Below are 18,398 nucleotides of genomic sequence, written 5' to 3'. Positions count from 1 at the left end.
ATAGATGGCAGTGTCGGAGAGACCCATACACGAGCAAGAGCAAGTCGAGCGGCGACCATCAAAATTGAGAAAAGTCGTGCAAGTGCTGGTTTAACTCCCTTATAGCTCAACATAATTTCCAGAACTGTTAATGAGGGATCCAATCCTAATTTAAAATGAAGCACCTGGCCTATCTAATGCCAATAAGCCTTCAATTCTGAGCACTCTATAAACATGTGTATTAGGTTAGCAGCACGCGTCCCACATTTAGGGCATTTTGTCTTGTCCCCAAAATTATTCCCTTGGGCCCATTTAGCTATCTTTTCAGGCGTATAATACAACATGCAAATTGTGCGAAATTGTTGTAATTGTAAACTAACAGAATAGACTGAATCACCTACGTTTCCTAAGGCCTGTTTAATCACGACAGGTGCTACACCTACCCCCAATACTTGGCTCCAAAGCGTTGCTAATTTTTCACTTCCATCCTGCCTATGATTATACAAATGTTTATACATATCACCAATTAGAGACTTTGTTTTTTCCCCATACAGGCAGTCCCAGATGTCTGAGTGAGTTATCGCATTCAAAGCCAAGTTTTTTCCCAGTTAGTCCCTGATCTGTAATACTTAAAAAGAAAATGGGCGGGTAGTTTATGATAAAGCCGTAGGCTTTCAAATGACTTAAGTCCACTCCCATCATACAAATCGCCTAAGCATGTAATTACATACTTGGACCAGGATTTACCAGCATGGTCATGGAACACTTCAGGAAACATAGGATTCCCCCATAATGGGAGCTTATCATGAAGTAACGATAGTTTACCTCTAGCAGACATGGCCCGCCTTACATAGATACTGTCCCTTACCGTCTTGAACCTAACCCGCTTGAAGTAATTTGGGTCGTTAGTACGATATAGAAATAGTTGGCTATAGTTTCCTAAAGTCAACCGGTAAAGGGAGTCTTTCGGATCGAGACTGAAAAGACTGCGGAAACGCCCAGCAAAATCAGCCAAAAAATAAATTTTAAAGTCTGGTAGACCTAGTCCACTTTGGTTATAATGAGATTTAAGCAGATCGATCGCCCGTCTAGGCTTCTGATATCCCCAAATGAACCTACTGAGGACCCCTTCAATTTAAAAAAAAAAAATCGTTAGAGACCCGTAGGGGAATAGACCGAAACAAATATAAAAACTTAGGAAGTATTTTCATTTTTATTATATTACATCTCCCTAAAATTCCAGTGGGAAGCTTATGCCAGTTCTTTAGCAATTTAGTAGTATCATTCAATAATGGTATGTAATTTAAGGTAATGACCTGCTCGACTTTAGCTGATATCTTAACCCCCAAATACGTAGCTGGAGTGCAAACCCCCAAAATTGGAGATTCGGGTTTAAAATTAATAAGCACTTTTGTTAACGTTTAATTTGTATCCGGAGACAGCGACAAACTTAGTTGCTTCTGTCTCTATAGTTGCAACAGCCTTGGCTGGATTAGTTGTGAAAATCGCGATATCGTCTGCGTATACCGTAATCTTGAGCTTAGTTATCTCAGACACTAATGGTTTTATATGTATGCAAGATTGCAAAATGCGAATGAATGGCTCTATATATAGAGCAAACAATAATGGGGAGAGGAGGCAACCCTGCCTAGTGCCACAAAAAATTCAAAATGGATTTGAGTATGACCCTAGATAAGACAGTTTAGCTTGTGGTTTATAATATAGGGCTTGCACCCACTGCCTAAACTGCCCTCCAAGGCCGAGTGTGGTTAGTGTAGCCCATAAGAAGTCCCACCCGACCCTGCCGAAGGCCTTTCTGGCATCCAAGAGAATCATACCAAGGCCTACCATCTTCTTCTCAGCAAAGTCGAAAGCCCCAACAGCCATGTTGACGTGGGCAGTGGTATCTCTGCCAGGGATAAACCCATGTTGGTTTTCTGACACTAATCCCGACATCATTGGGGCGAGGCGACTTGCCAAGATTTTTGAGAAAATCTTGGCATTCGCGTTTATGAGAGAGATAGGTCGGTATGATCCGCACTCTGTAGGTGGTTTGCCTTTCTTAAGAAAGAATACTATCTGTGTCATATTCCATGACTCTGGTGTCCTCCCACATGTACCAACATAGTGTATAACCATGCTGAATGGTATAAGCAAGACCCTTTTGGAAGCCTTATAAAATTCTATGGGTATGGAGTCCTCCCCTGAGGCTTTCCCCGAGGGCAGTGCCGATATAGCCATATCAATCTCTTCCATCGATACTATGCTATCTAATAAAGCTGCATCCTCCTCACTCACAACTGGGAGATTACTGTCTGCAAGATACTGTGCCATGTCGTCCTTATCAGGTACACAAGTGTGTGAATAAAGTTTCTGATAAAATAAAGAAAACTGTTCTAAAATGGCTGGAGAGTAAGTATACAGAATACCATCTACGCCCTTTATAGCACTTATCTTAGTTTTAGCCTTCACTTCTGCCACCCGATAAGCCAGGACCTTACCAATTTGCTCGCCATATTCATATTGCTATATACGGTATTTATTGTATCTAGCTACTATTTTTCCCCTAAAAGACTTCTTTACTGCCATTCTTGCGTCTATTAGGGAAAAGAGCAAATTGTCCTGAACCCTCTGGTCTCGCACTACAGCCTCAACATGTTGTTTTTCGATGTTGCGTAAGACGCGGACCAGTACCTCCATTTCGCTTTTCCGTTGTTTGTTCTGCTGCCATATGTATTGCTGGGTAATACCTCTGACATAAGGTTTCATCATATCCCAGACAATCAGTGGGGATGCTGTGACTGTCCCAATATTTTCCCTAAAAAATACCTCAAGCTGTTGTGTAATATTGGACAAAAATTTGCTGTCTGTAAGCAGGTACCTAGGAAAAGAGAATGGTCTGGCTGCTTTACTCTAAGCTGTGGCCTGAAAAGATAGCAAAATAGGGTTTTGATCTGATGTAACCCGAGGGCATATTTCCATGTCTAACTCTAAGATTAGATTATCAGAGACCCAGGCCATATCAATTCTAGAGTATGATTTGTGAGGGGCTGAATAATACGTGTATCCCGGAATAGCTGGATATAATTGTCTCCATGCATCTTTTAAAGACTGAAGTCTCACCATTTCTAATATTGTCGCCCGGGTCCTTTGCATTCTAGGAGTACCCCCCTGTCTCGTTGAGTCAATGTTATAATTTTATAGCCTTCACTTTTTCCCCAGAAGATGTTTTAGGTGATTTAGTAAAAGTCTCTATTATTTCCTCATTATCAATAAAAGACATAAGTTCTTCGCTCTCTTCCTCGTCCCCGTCAGTACCCATAACCGTCAAATTATCAGCTCTCAAATCAGGATCCGCCAGAACTAGCGATCCCTTTCTGACGCCTTCACTATTCAGCTTTAAGGTACTTGAATGAGCCTCTCCATCATATTTCTGTCCGGCTGATTGCCCGTCCGTTCCGTCATATCCATTGGTTTATCAGTTACTGAAGACTGATTCGATGAATTGACAGATGTCAAATACGCCTGAGCTTGCATCTGAACTGTAAGAGCCTTCGTTTGAACACACTTCTCGCCACAGCCCTTCTCACCGCTGCCACCCACACTGCCAACCTACATCCAGAACTCCAACACACAAGCCTAGACGCAAGCAGCAAGCGTCCGCCCTTAGCGATGCCAATTATCCACATTCGCTAAGGATTTTGCAGGCTTTCTGGTAAGTAACTTCCTTTGACTCCTGTGTTGTTCTGTCAATTTTAACTCAATCTGTTTCCTTTTGGAAAATCTTACTCTTCAAGTAAGTAATCTCTTGATCATATTTTTTCTTTACCTCTCCTTAAGGCGATCCAGTTTTAACATCTCTAGGATATTCTTCTTTCGGCCAATCAACTACTATCTTACACTCAGTCCATAAATCAGCTGGAACAGCAATATCAAACAAACCATACAAATCTTTCACCAAGACCTTTGAGACTTTTACAAACTTCTCTATCTGTTTGTATCACTCAACAGGCTTTTCTCTCAACCTAGGAAATTCATTTGTAAAATACAATATGTCCTGTCTTGACCAAGGAATATCAACATATTCACCACCCAGAACTTCTCTCATTGGATATATCATTTCAGCAGATTCTGTCTCTCTTAATGGAAGCAATGGAGATGCAATCACACCCTTACTTGCAAGCTTTTCTTCTGTCCTTTTTGCCCATCTACCTTTCCATCTTTCCTATTCACTCTATCTCTTCAGGGTATTATTCAATTCTTTTATTTGTATTCGTTTACCAGATAAATTCAAACTCTTTAGGTCCTTATCACTAAAATTCAATCTATATGTCTTCTGTAAAGCTTTTGATTTCTCAATATCCACTCCATATTCCCGTGCAGGTTCTGCCAACCTCTCATGCAAATTCTTCGCTTTCAATGTAATAGTTTTACACAAGCATAACAACTCATCATCCTGATATTTACTCAATGTTTTTGGACTTATTGTACCAATAATAATTTCTTCCAGATCTACTCTTAACCTACCTATATCTATATTCGGTTTGGACTTACTAGGTGCCATTCCTCTAATCCAATCATCAAATTCCTGTGGCGAAGGTCCCACTGAACCCCCTGATACTGAAGTTGTTTCTCTCACATTGAACATTAATTTTCTAGGATCAATCTGTGCACTCCTTTTTGGTGTTTCAATCACATTTCCATTTACAGGAATGTCAATCAATGGCATGCCCTTCTCATTCGATTCAGATCCACTAACATTTCTAGCATCATTTACTGGAACTGTCAATGCATGCGCTCTTGAAATATTTTGACCCTCACTATACAATGGAACTTTAGGACCAACTGTCACAGGAACTGACAACTCTTCTGCATTCAAACTTATCTGATTAATTTTCGGAGCCAATTCTTCCTTTGTTCTAGTTTTTCAATCTCTCTTTCCTGTGAAACTTGCATATTTTGTGAAGACTGTAAGACTAACGGATCTTGTGAAGCCTGTGACACCTGTCGAACTTGTGGAACATCCATTTCAATTAATGGTGCACTTGGAGTAATCCCATCTGGACTCTCCTGATATGGTGGAGGTCTCTTCAATAACATCTCATCTAATAACTCATCATCAATTTCATTCGGATCCATATCTAGTTCTGAAGTCTCCACATTATTATTTTTCTCCTTGCACTTTTCACTAGCCTGACCCTCAGCAACCATTACTGGGAATAATCCATCTGTGATTACTTCTCTTCTCAACCTCTTCATCTGAGCATCCCATTTAGCTTCTGAATACAATCTCATTGTGTTCCTATATTTCATCCCATTCCTATATCTCTACCTTCTGTTTGCCTCATGTTCCCATTCCTCAAGCGCCTCATACTGCATAGGTCTAGGATTCGGTTTTAACAAATTCATTTGTCTTCTCAAATTCTCCAAAATTCTTACAGTAAAAGTACCATGCTCTGAGAAAGCTAAAACTCCATCATGCTATGTATAACTCACCCAATTATCTTAACCATGTACACGTATGATATCCACGCTCTAACATCATAAAAGAAGCAAGCGATCTTGGAGGAGGTACAGGAACTCCCTCTCTAGTAACATTGGTGTGTCTTTTTTAAGCAAATCTTGTATAATTTTTACCAACTTCTTATTTAACTCTCTCTTTTTGCAAAATATTTCAGAAATCAAGGTATCCTTCCATAATTCTGCATACTTTATTCGCTCAGGCTCGCCCAATACCAGCGCAACTGACACTAACTAACCAATCGCAGCACAATAAACACCCGCTATCTGACCAATGCCAGCGTGGCTTTTTGTGACATCAGTATAACTCCTACGACTGACCCCTCCTTTACAAAATAATATGGCAATGTACTACAAAGTCTTTCTAAATAAATTCTTATTAGAAACAACACAAAACTCTGCAACTTTGTCTGCTCCACTAAATAAGGAGATAGTTCTATCATTCAAGAGATCCTTTCATATCTATTCAAGAGATCCATTCATAGTCTGTTAATAAAGGCCAGCTTTTCTGGTCCTACACCTCATTCATCCTGAATAATGGTTTTAACAGTCCCCTGTTAGGCCACATCTAGTCCCTTGAGTCTCAGCCCCATTCCCAACTCGTCTGCTCTTAATAAATTACTTCTTTACTTACTTTTTTCCCATCCCGTTTCCTCCCCCCCAGTCCTCTTAGAAACTTTTGCATTCTCTCTGGGTTCTGGTTTCTGCCTTTCATCCTACCCTGATGCCTAAATTAATCTCATCAGTACTACCCGCTCTCAATTTACTTTGCCTGCCCATTATGAATACTACCTGCCTACACACGTCTCATTTGATATATAAACCTTCTCTCACCTCCTTATACTCCTAACTGGGCTCCCATCCCCACTAGGGCACACTCTCAGACTGGAGATAAATCCGGACCCCACAGGTTTCAATGCCTTCATCATCAATTACCCATCATAACCTCTCCAAAAATGTGGCTTAAAGACACAAACATTGCTTACTCAAAGCCAGATCCGAAACTTTAATTTCAGACCCCTACTTCTGTGCAAACAAGGGTACTCTTGTGAATGACCTCATCTTCTATACCAGAAAACGGGCATGTTGGCGGACTGTGTTTCATTCCATGCTTCGAATACCAGGCACTAGGAAAACCCCACATGGTCTCCAATTAACAACGTCACCCTAGTCCACCCTCAATGCTAACACCACGATCACCCTCTACAATAATGGTATCATCCTAATCTAAGCCTCTAACATCAACCCTGCTAAGATGGCCAATATTTTCCCTACACTCAGAAAAGCAGTTTATGCCAAATTCACTGACCCCTATCCATACCCTGCAAATACTCTAGACTTAACCAGCACTCCCCCTATCACAGCTGAGAGTACCCCACTCTCTCTAAACTCCACTCCTCCTTTAGTTGATCTCAGAGCCTCCCTGTCCACGGTCGGACTACATCAATTTACTCGACCACCATCACAGAACGTTGACGGGCCTATGGGTTCACTTTACTCGCCGATTGCAAGTCCGATACAGGGTGACTCTTGAGCTGAGAGGTTCCCGCAAGCCCTACCATCTTTGATCCCAACAGATGATCCACCTTCCTTCATCCCTCTATCTATGCCACCCGCTAGGCAGGAGACCTGTCAATGGCCCTCCTCGTATCATGATCAGCCAAACCCACTGAACTCCCATTTGACCACCTCTGACACACACAGACAATTCGCTACCCGCCCTCTCACATTCCCCATGCCCTCTTTCCAAACTATCAAGAACATTGCAAATCTTCAATAACCCACTCCCCCCCGGAACTTCGAAGTACCGCCTTAGGCCTCTCAGGCTCCCTTCATGGCCCCACCTCTCTACCGGATCCCCCTACTCATACTTTACCCATCAACCAGCACTCAGACATGGTGGCACGCCTTGATGATTTATCTCTCCAGCTGCACCTTCTTGCGGCCGAACTTCATGACATGAAAGCCCTCTCAATTGAGCATTTCCCCTTGATCAGCTCCATCCTCTCCCTTTAAAATTTGCCAAGAGTCTCCTCTAGCGCTATATCTCGCCCTGCCCAGCACTCTCCTCTCTCTACATTTAATACCTTACTTCTCCCTAACGCCCACTCCCGGCCCAGAAGGATGAAGACTGATCTTGTGTCTAATGATATCAATGATCTGCTCATCTCTTATTTCCTTACCTTAGACACCAACAAGACTCCTCTAGGTCAAATTCAAGCCATTCATGCCAACCCAAACAGAGAACCCCCACACAACCTCAGAGTCATAAATAACGACAACCTCAAGCGAGTGAACATCACACAGAGGCCTCTCCCCCACTCACCGGGACAACCTAAATGCTTGCTGCTCAACTGCAGATAAGCCAGTAAACATGCCTCTGATATCTTCGACCTCATCCAACACAATGAGATAGATATCATCATCCTCACTGAAACTTGGCTGAATCCCTCTTCCACTCCTATCCTAGACCTTCTAGTCCCTCCATGACATAATTCGTCTTGACAGAGCGAAGAGGCAGGGCGGTGGCCTAGCTTGTATACATCGGAATACATTCTTGGTTTCTCACTCTGAGTTCTCTACGCCTTCCTCCAGTGAATGCCACTGTCTCAACATCTCAAGTAACCCCCTCCCTGTATGCAATCTATGGATATCATTTTAGGCAATGATTCCATAGTGTCCCAAATCTTCCTCGATGATTTCAACCTTCACTGGTCTAACCCCAATGGCCAAGCTGTTACATGCCTTAAATCTTTCTTATATGATCATGAGCTGATTCAATACTGTGACTGGCCAACTCATAATAAAGGAGAAATCCTTGATCTCATCATCTCCAAAAGGAAACACCATCACACTGGATAACATTTCCCCTTGTGATTGTTCTGCCCATTACTGCATCTTCTTTTATATTAAGCGGGAGGTGTCCCTGAGGAAGGCTCAACTGAAGAAGTTGAAGATATCGAAAAAGGGACCTTAGACATATCAATACAGCTGAACCAGCAACCCAATGTAAAGATGCCTTTTCCTTCCAAGCTGACTTGGCAGAGGTTCATTTTCTCACAGACTTTTGCAACTCTACTATCTCAAGTATCATGGATTCCATTGCACCACTCCAACAAAAAAATGCTTCAACAAAAATCTCCAAACCATGCTTCAATGACAACCTAAACTCTGAACGACGCAACCTAAGGGAAATTGAATGCTCTTGGAGATCCAAACCATCCTTGGATCTGCTAAAAGTCCTTAGACCAGAACTTATAACAAATAATTCAAGAGCGTCAAGGCCGACTACTTCAGACTCCAACTCAATCAAGCCGCTAATAGCCCCAAGAAACTTTTTGAATTTGTTAAACAACAATCGGTGGAAGCTCCCAATCGCCCTTACCCAGGACTCAGCACAACCTCAAGTGATGCCTTGGCTGCTTTCTTTACTGAGAATTCAAGACTCATCAATATCAAACTGGATTTTAAGAATGCTTCCTTGCCATCTTTTTGGTTTGCGCTCCCCCGGCCCTCTTAGATCAGCTCGAACCAACTAGCCTGAGCACCAAGAATGTTGCCTCATGAGGCACCTTTACTCCATCCTGCGAAAGAGACATTAATAAGATTCTACAGAGTATCAACCCATCCAATCATTTTAGCGTCCCGTTACCACCTTCTGTCTTCAAAGAAATCAAGGAAGTCGTCATCCCCCTTTGGACAAAGATTATCAATGCTTCACTGACTCAAGGTACGATCCCTGATTGCCTAAAAGCAGCTCAGGTTTCAACTATACTAAAAAAAATTAATGCTGATAGTGCCGACCGTACCAACTTCCGCCCTCTCTCCAACATCACTACTCTGGCCAAACTCCTTGAAAAATGCGTCCAATCACAACTTTGCGCTCGCATTGAGAATTTCCAGTTCCTAGACCAACACCAATCTGGCTCTCGGAGTGGACACAGCACTTAATCGGCTCTAATTCACGTTATGGATTACATTTTATAAATGCTCAACCAAAATGAATCTTGCCTTCTAATCCTCCTTGACCTTTCCTCTGCGTTTGACACTGTAAATCACGACAACCTCTTATCTACTTTGGAGCACAGGATGGACCTCTCTTGTCTGGTGTTGCAATGGTTCTCATCCTTTCTCCATCACAGATCCCAAAGAATAAAGATGAACCACTCCCTATCCCAGCCCACACAAGTATCCATGGGGATCCCAAAGGGTCCGCCTTATCTCCCATACTCTTCAACTTATTCTTGGAATCACTAGCTAATGCACTCAGTTTAATGAACATTCTCTTCCATTTGTAGGCGGATGACACGCAACTCTACCTTAAAATCTCTTCCCTGGAAAATCTTATATCACTCAACACTACCCTCATTACTACTCAAAACTGGCTAACCGAGAACCACCTCCTACTCAACACCTCCAAAACCGGATTCTTGCTCATTTCTCTTCTGAATCACCTCTCCCCTGATTTTCACTCCCCTGCCTGCTTTATTTATCCTTATGCCTATGCTTCGATTAATCACCCTCCCCATTACCCTTTTACATCACCCCCTTACCCTTCTACACGCCTTGAACCAACGGATGTATCCTGTAACGGATGTAACTTCTGTAACTATTGTGTAATTTTGTAACCTATGTAACTCGCCTCATGTAAAGCGCTCTGATACCTACGGGTCTAGCCCACGCTATATAAAACTCAAGTAAATAAAGAAATAAATGTGACTAAAGTCCATCCTATGGCGATGGTGTCATTTGACTGGGGAGGGGTGGTTGGCCAAAAAGGGATGGTCATGTCCCCAAACATTCCTGTTGACTGTCTGCTTGGAAACGATTTAGAAGTCTGAACATGGCCAGAGGTGGAACTGAGAGCCCATGCAGAAATGCTGCGGATCCCAGCCTGGGAGCGTGTAAAAAACCAAGCACAAAGCAGAACCCAGGGTGAAAACGGAGTGCTGGAGCCTAAATCTATGAACCAGCCTCCCAAGAGAAAAGGCAAGAGGACTAGGAAACCAGTTTCTCAGCTGTCACTAGACCAGAACCCCTTTACTCAGATAGAGGACCTGTCAGCCCCAGTGGTAACTGAACCCCAGGAGCTTGGGCCTTTTATGGCAGAGCTCTTAGGATCAGGGGGATCCTCTAGGGAATCCCTGTGCCAGGTACAAGTAACTTGTCCCACACTTGAAATCCTGAGACATCAAACAGCTAAACAGGAAAAGGGAGATGTTGAAGGCTCCCACAGGACCTATTGGGAGGAGGGAATCCTTTACACTGATGCCAGACACCCCAAATCAGGTGCCACTTGAAGAGTGGTAGTGCCTCAGAGGTTTAGAGAGTTCCTTCTCACATTAGCCCACGACATCCCCCTAGATGGGCATCTTGGCCAGAACAAGACTTGGGAGAGCTTAGTCAGCCATTTCAACTGGTCAAGGATGTCCCAGTAGGTGAAGGAGTATTGTCACTCCTGTGCCACCTGTCAAGTCAGTGGCATGGCAGGTGGCTATCCAAAAGCCCCTTAAATTCTACTTTCATTGGTTAGGGTCCCCTTTGAAAGGGTAGGGTTGATGTGGGTTGCCCCTTAGACCCTCAAACAGCAGCAGGGAACCAATTTATACTGGTAGTAATGGATCATGCTTCCAGGTACACTGAAGCTATTCCCCTTAGGACTACCACTGCCCCGGCAATGGCTAGGGACCTCCTTGGTATCTTTACCAGGATGGGCTTGCCTAAGGAGGTAGAGTCAGACAGAGGTACTCCCCCTCAGCATCAGATGAAGCCCAGCACTGCATCTATTCAGAAAGGACCTCAAGATCTGGTTCTTCGGATGACCAAGGAGCTGTCCGCGCCCCCCCTCAGCACCTTGAGACCCTCACGGGTGAGGAGTGCGCTCTATAAATCCCTTATTGATTGATTGATATATTGATTGATTGATTAATACCTAAAGCACATGTGCCCAAGAGTGTGGTGTGACCTACCAGTTCACTACCCCATACCACCCACAAACCAATGGCTATATTTAGAGATTCTACAAGGCATTGAAAGGCATGATTGGTGGACTCCCTGAAAAACTCGGAAGGAGATGGGGTGTCTTACTATCATGCCTGCTTTTCTCTTACAGAGAAGTGCCACAGATGGGAGTGGGGTTCTCCCCCTTTGAACTTCTGTTTGGCCAACCTGTAAGGTCCCACTGTGTCTTGTAAAGGAAGGCTGGTAGAAACCTCTCAAAGAGTCTAAACAGGATATAGTGGATTATGTGTTTGGCCTTTGTTCCAGGCGGTCTGAGTACATTGAACATGCAAGCAAAAACCATTAAGCCAGCCAAGAGCTCTGGAAACTCTGGTACACCCAAAAGGCTGCTATGGTGGATTTCTAACTAGGGCAGAATACGTGGATTTTTGAGCCTGTGGCTCCTAGGGCTCTTGAAGACAAGTGGAGTGGGCCCTACCCTATAATAGAACAAAAAGGGGACGTCCCCTACCTGGTGGACTTTGGCAGTTGCGGGAGCCCCAAGAGGGTCGTCCATGTCAACCACCTTAAACCATATCACGACAGGGCTGGAGTGATCATGCTCATGGTCACTGATGAGGATCAGGAAGCAGAGAGTAAACCTCTCCCTGACTTCCTCTGACACAACCCTAAGTATGGGTCTGTTGATGGAGCAGTCTTTTCAGACACCCCCACTGTCCAACAGCAAGCTGATTGCTGAAGTCTTAATTCAGTTTGCTGAGCCTTTCTCTTTGACCCCTTGTCAGATGAACTGGTGTACCCATGATGTGGACACTGGAAACAGCCTACCTGTCAAATGCAAAATTTACAGACAGCCTTACCATGTTAAAGAGAGCAAGTGCTGGAAACGAGAGTCATCGTACCCTCAGAGAGCCCCTGGGCCACCCAGATATCCTTGTCCCCAAGACTCATTTCCTAGAGTGGAAAGAAAGAAAGTAGGCTTTCCTTGGACTATAGGGGCCTTAATGTTGTAACGAAAACAGATGCCCTCCAAATTCCTAGGGCTGACAAATTGATTGACAGGGTAGGGGCAGCCAGATATCTGAATACATTTCATCTCACATCAGAGTACTGGCAGATGGGTCTGACCCCTGGAACCAAAGAAAAATCTGCATTTTTAACCCACAATGGGCATTATCAGTTTACTGCGATGCCCTTGGGATTAAAGAATTCCCCTCCACTTTACACATATTGGTGAATGAAGCCCTTGCAGTGTTAAAAGCCTATTGTGCAGCTCATGTGCAGTTTATCTGGATGATATTGCTGTCTTTAGCTCCTACTGGCAGGATCACCTTATCCACCTTGGGAAGGTCCTTGAGGCATTGCGAAGTGCAGGCCTTACTATCAAGGAAAGCAAGTGTCAGATAGAGCAGGGCAAAGTTGTATACTTGGGCCAAATTGTTAATGGAGGCCGAGGACAACCCAATAACCAGACAATTCTGGACCGTGTAGCTCCAACAACCCAGACCCAAATTAGGGTGTTCCTTGGCTTGACTGGTTACAACAGGAGGTTTGTAAGGGAAGTATGGGCCCATTGTGACCCCCTTCACTGAACTGACCTCCAAAAGAATGTCCAAGAAAGTGAACTGAACAGTGTGAAGTCAAACTGCTTTTGACACTATGAAGGAAGAGATGTCCTCAGCACCCATTCTGAAGCCCCCGATTATTCCAAGCTGTTCATAGTGCAGACAGATGTCTCTGAACATGGGATAGGAGCAATCCTATCCCAAATAAATGATGATAGATATGACCAACCTGTTGCTTTCATATGCAAGAAGCTACTCCTCACATAGCAGCGTCGGAGTGCCATCAAGCGGGAAGCCTTTGCTGTGGTTTGGTTCCTAAAGAAGCTGAGACCCTACTTGTTTAGATCTCATTTCCTAGTTCAAACCGACCACAGCCTCTCAGATGGCTAATACAAATGAAATGTGAGAATCCCAAACTACAGGGTGGTCCATGGCCCTACAGGGAATGGACTTCGAACTGGAACACAGATCCGCGACTGCCCATGCCAATGCTGATAGCCTTTCCAGGTTCTTCCACATAGACAATGAAGACTCTCTAAGAAAAGTTTAGTCTCATTGTCTTTCATTTTGGGGGGGGTGCAGAAAAGTGGTTCTTTATGACATGGTTAGCTCCCAATTTCTGGAACATGATGTGATTTTGATTGAAAGTGCTCTGCGTTCGTGCAAACCAGGTCCTCAGTGCCAGAACTCTTTCCCAAAACTATACCACGATAGTCACAACTTCAACCCCCCATGTACGGCCCGGGTAAATGATTTCCCTGGTACCCAGGGCATAGGGACTGATAAGGGTCCACTGGGGTAGCAGCACAAATTGTGTCACTCTAGGGACCCCTCATCAAGGCTATGCAGACTGCCATTGGAGGCTGCATTTCTTGGTGCAGAGAAAGCCGAAGAGTCACACTGGCCCACTGCCCTGTGTGCCATGTTTTCATAACACTGAATGAGCTGTAGTTAAGTCACCCCTATAGCAGGCCTTACAAGCTCCAAGGCAGGGTGCACTATACCTCATTTGGGACATATCTGTCTCAGCAGATATGACCCTATGATATCTGAGTCCATTCTTGGGTATTGTAAGTGCACAGGGAAACCATAAAGAGTACAATGTCTTGATACTTGTCATTCCAAGTTTCTTAGCTACATGATGGCTTCACTGTACTCTAAAATTTTAGGTAGCAAACATTTGACTTAATAAATCCCTGTTAATGCCTGTAGGGGATATATTGATAAATGCACACAGGAGACCCTTTTAGAGGGTCCCCTAAAAACCTACCAGCGCAGGCGTGGTCTCTGCCTAGCTTTAGCCAGCCTGCCACGAACAGACATGGGGTGAGGACCATTGCCCTCACAAGGCCAAAGACAAAGTCTGCTCTGGGTGGAGGTGATAACACCTTCACTCCAGCAGGCACTGCCTCGTAGAGCATGACGTGTCAAAGGCCATGCCGCCTTTGAAGCCTACCCATGGCCATCTGCTGTCAGAAGCAGATGCCAACCCCCCAGTCCTGCTTCACTTTTGGCGGGAGGACTGGTGGGAAAATTAGTTAGATTATGAAGTGTGCCCACTTTAAACCTGTCTCACCCCCAGGGTGGGACGGTCAAGGTGGACCACATTTTTCTCTTTCCACCATCTTGAAGATGCGGAAACTAGCTTATCAGGGTCAGGGATATGCCCACGTGGGGTGAGCATATAGAGGGTGCAAACACCCTACAAGTAGGCATCCCATTGGCTCCTGCCTGGCTATCCCTCTAACACCACTAAATTCAGTATTTAAGTGGCTCCCTAAGACCTTGACTTCAAATTCAATGGACAAAAAGAATAAACGAAAGAAGACTTGCTGTTGATCCAAGAACGGAACCCTGCTGCAGAGAAATTGGCAATTAGCAATAATGGGGTGACACTGTGTCCCACAGAACCTGGGTATTCATAATATATAAAACAAGTGTTTCTGTTGGGAAAATACAATTACTTTGATCAATGTATATAATACAATTTGAATTTTCGAATCTGTGTGGTAGACACGTGCTTATTCCACAAGGAGAGAAAAGGGTGAACACTCCACAAAGACAAGAAACAGTTGTCAAAGGTTCAATTATTTACGACATTGTTAATCATAACCAGTAATAAATATGGCTGTCAACAAGGTTTTTTTGGCTAATCATTAGTGATTGTAGTGCAGGACAAGGTGACATGTAGTCACTCTATTCCATACAGTCTCCTGGACCCGAACTTCAAATCAGATCTGGATCTTGCATTCATGTGTAAATAAATGGACAGCAAAGAATAAGCTTGTTTATTCCCTACACTTGTGTCACTAATGTTTGCCATACCTGTACAGCAGCAATGATCACACGTATCACTACATGTCACTTGTCCTGTACTACAGTCACTAATGTTTCGCTGAAAAACCTTGTATACAGCCATATTTATTACTGGTTATGATGAACAATTTAGTAAATAATTGAACCTTTGACAACTGTTTCTTGTCTTTGGGGTGTGTTCTCCTTTTCTCTCCTTGTGGAAAAAGCATGTGTCTACCACACAGAATTGAAAATTCAAATTGTATTATATACATTGATCAAAGTAATAGTATTTTCCCAACAGAACCATTTGTTTTATATATTGCAGAGAAATTGGCATCAAACCCTGCCTGCTCCTAAAGATCTCGACAATTGCGATCTGCTGTCTCAGCCTGAGACCTGTGAGGCCTCCAAGAACCTCAGTGTCCCCCCAGCCTTCACCAAATCGGCAAGAACCTCACTCTGGACTAGTGGCACTAGTCTCCTGCACATCGCAGGTAAAGATCTCAATGTGGTGAAGACAGGATCAGACCATGTTGACGCAATTCACCACAAGAACACAAGTTGCAGCAGCCAAGTCTTGTTGGTCACCAGTCTGTTAACCGACCCCTTCAGGGCATCTGCCAGCAAGAGGACTTCTCTCAGTACCTGCGACCGATGCTGTAAACAACTCCGCTCCTGTGAGCCTGCACCTGCTTTCTGGTGGCGTTGACTATGTGAAAGCAGCAACTTGGGCACAGCTGCCCCAACCACGACAGCCTGCACTGCACTGCACCTGCAGCCGACCACCGCTGATGATGAACAATTCTGCATCCCTCTGCCTCCGGTACCTTCGAACCAGGTAACTCAGAGCCCTGGGACTCCCAAGACTCCTACTTCTCCGGAGTAGAACTCCCCATGAACTCTGAGTGACCGTTGTCACGCAAAACTTCATGGTGCAGTGTTGCTTCCTTTGACCATGACAGTAAATGTGTTGGCGGTACTCTGCTATCTAACCCCATGCCTTCCTTCCATTGACTGTGATGGTGAATGTTTTGACGGTGTTCTGCAACCATAGCATTCTATGCTAACCATTGTTTCTCTCTGATGACCAAGACTGCACTTGCCCGACGATGAACGGTTTTGACAGTGTTTACTGCTGTGTGTTGAAACACTGTAATCATTCATATCTCGATCTGCACTGTATTGAAAATCCATATACAAAGCATTAGTCACTGTAGAATGAAGTTCTTGGTTTCTAAATACATATATACGAGGATTTTTACAAATTGGTCTCGGATTTACTCTTCAGTGTGTGTCTCATTTCTTGTCTCTGCTTGTAACAACAAAGGCTTAGTATGACCTCTTGATAAGCCTAACTGCTCACCCACACTACCACAAAATTGAGCGTTAGTATTATCTATTTTGCCTCCGTACACCCATTGCGAATTCTCTGGACTCTCTGCATAGCGTACTTCATTTTAGTACACTATATGGATTCAGCTTCCTACTGTGAGGAATCATTGCTATAGGTAAATTGACATTGCCCTGGAAACAGTCTCCCTCTAGGTGAAAGCATTAGCCTCTCACTGATCAACCTATGGTGCTCCTGCTCCTTCAAAAGTTACATTAAGAAGGTGACCCCCAAAAGACTTTCTGCACAGTGGTGCCTCTTTCATTGAAGCTTGATCACTGCTGCAGCACTGTGTCACAGCATCCCCTTTCTGTTTTTCAGTGCCTTTCTATGTTGCACTATGAGATGACATGCACTATAAATGGAATACATACATAGATTACGAATATATATTTGAGTGTACAAAAAAAGAAAAATGCCCTTTTTATTATTCACACTAGGGCTCTTTCTTCCACCATCCTCCCCATCCATGCTAATTAGTTACACAACTGCCCAGAAGATTAAAGAATGAGAAACGTATTATGACATTAGGCGAATTAATTATTCTCTCATATATAGCAGTTTTTGGTGTCTCTAACAAATTGATAATGCATTTTAAATATGTAATGAAGGTAAGAGTGTAGTAGATGTGTAAAGTGGTCGCCTAGCAATATATTTCTCGCTATATAAAGCACTTAAATATATGCATAACTACATAATTAACATGTATAAATACATAATTGACATGAACTATAATTACTTTTTATCTGTGCACAGTTTTGTTTCGCCTACAGAGGATACCTGCATACCCATATTGTATTGTACTTCAGTTATGAGGACAGGGATTTCACAGTGAGGAGCTTTTGGCCTTATTTACCCTACGACTTTGCTCAGGAAGACAGGTAAAATATGCTTTTTATGTGTGCTCCACATGTTTATCTTTCAGGAAACACAAGTAGCAACATACAATAAATTATTTTTAAAGTCTAACTATATATATTGCCTCCTGATAACCACCTTAGTTTATTGTTCAGTCGTGCTCCTTCACAAATTGGAGTTTTAAAGAAGAGCCCTCCACTCTCAACTTCTGAACAAATAAATGTACGAATGTCAATCAGTTTATATCAGTCTGATAAATCACAAGAAAGTTGTCATTCTTAATAAATGAACATTTGACTGTATGTATTCTATAGTTGAGAGACACATGAAGAATTATAGCACTTTGATAATAACTCTTTCATATCAAGATATAGGTTTCAAGAAATGTTATTATCTATTTACAATCAAGAAAATTATGGTAACCACCATCACCAGTGAGGTAAACAGTATGTGCATTGAAATAAACCCATTGGCATTCCCATCTAGTGTTTTAGTAGTTCCTAATCGTTTTGAAGATCAAAGAAGCATAAACTTCTGAGCACCAGTCTGTTTTTCTCTTTAGAGTAACAGATTGTTAGACACTCTCAAAGAAATTTCCCACATTTATGAGTGAATTCCAGGGATAGGTTCAGATCATCGACCTTGTCTTGCTTCTAAAAGAGTGGGAGCCTCAGAATAATCTTTACTGGGTACCCCTGGAGAAGGGTGTTGACACATTTCGACCCCTGTTATTGATGAGTTCTACTAAGGACTGGGACTTTGTGTTTCTAAACCGGTAACACTGATATGGGTATTTAAGTGGTGCGATACACCGTAGTGATGCTTCA

The 18,398-nt window shown here is 43.3% G+C and overlaps 1 protein-coding gene and 1 long non-coding RNA gene across 3 annotated transcripts in view; one reads left to right on the top strand and one right to left on the bottom strand.

The window, feature by feature from the left end:
- LOC146830895 (fibrocystin-L-like) overlaps positions 1 to 18,398 on the top strand; it is a 1,171,295-nt gene that overhangs the window by 390,092 nt on the left and 762,805 nt on the right. For both annotated transcript variants that reach the window (XM_085605085.1, XM_085605086.1), the window contains exon 22: positions 17,470 to 17,594. In XM_085605085.1, coding sequence (XP_085461211.1) covers positions 17,470 to 17,594 — 125 coding nt within the window. The remainder of the gene's footprint in view (positions 1 to 17,469; positions 17,595 to 18,398) is intronic.
- LOC146830896 (uncharacterized) overlaps positions 1 to 18,398 on the bottom strand; it is a 110,489-nt gene that overhangs the window by 10,053 nt on the left and 82,038 nt on the right. The gene's annotated exons all lie outside the window — the stretch shown is intronic.

This window comes from Triturus cristatus, chromosome 5_1 (genome assembly GCF_964204655.1).
Source record: "Triturus cristatus chromosome 5_1, aTriCri1.1, whole genome shotgun sequence".
NCBI classification, from domain to species: Eukaryota; Metazoa; Chordata; class Amphibia; order Caudata; family Salamandridae; genus Triturus; species Triturus cristatus.
The sequence above is the reverse complement of the archived record's forward strand: the minus strand, read 5'-3'. Positions and strand labels throughout refer to the sequence as shown.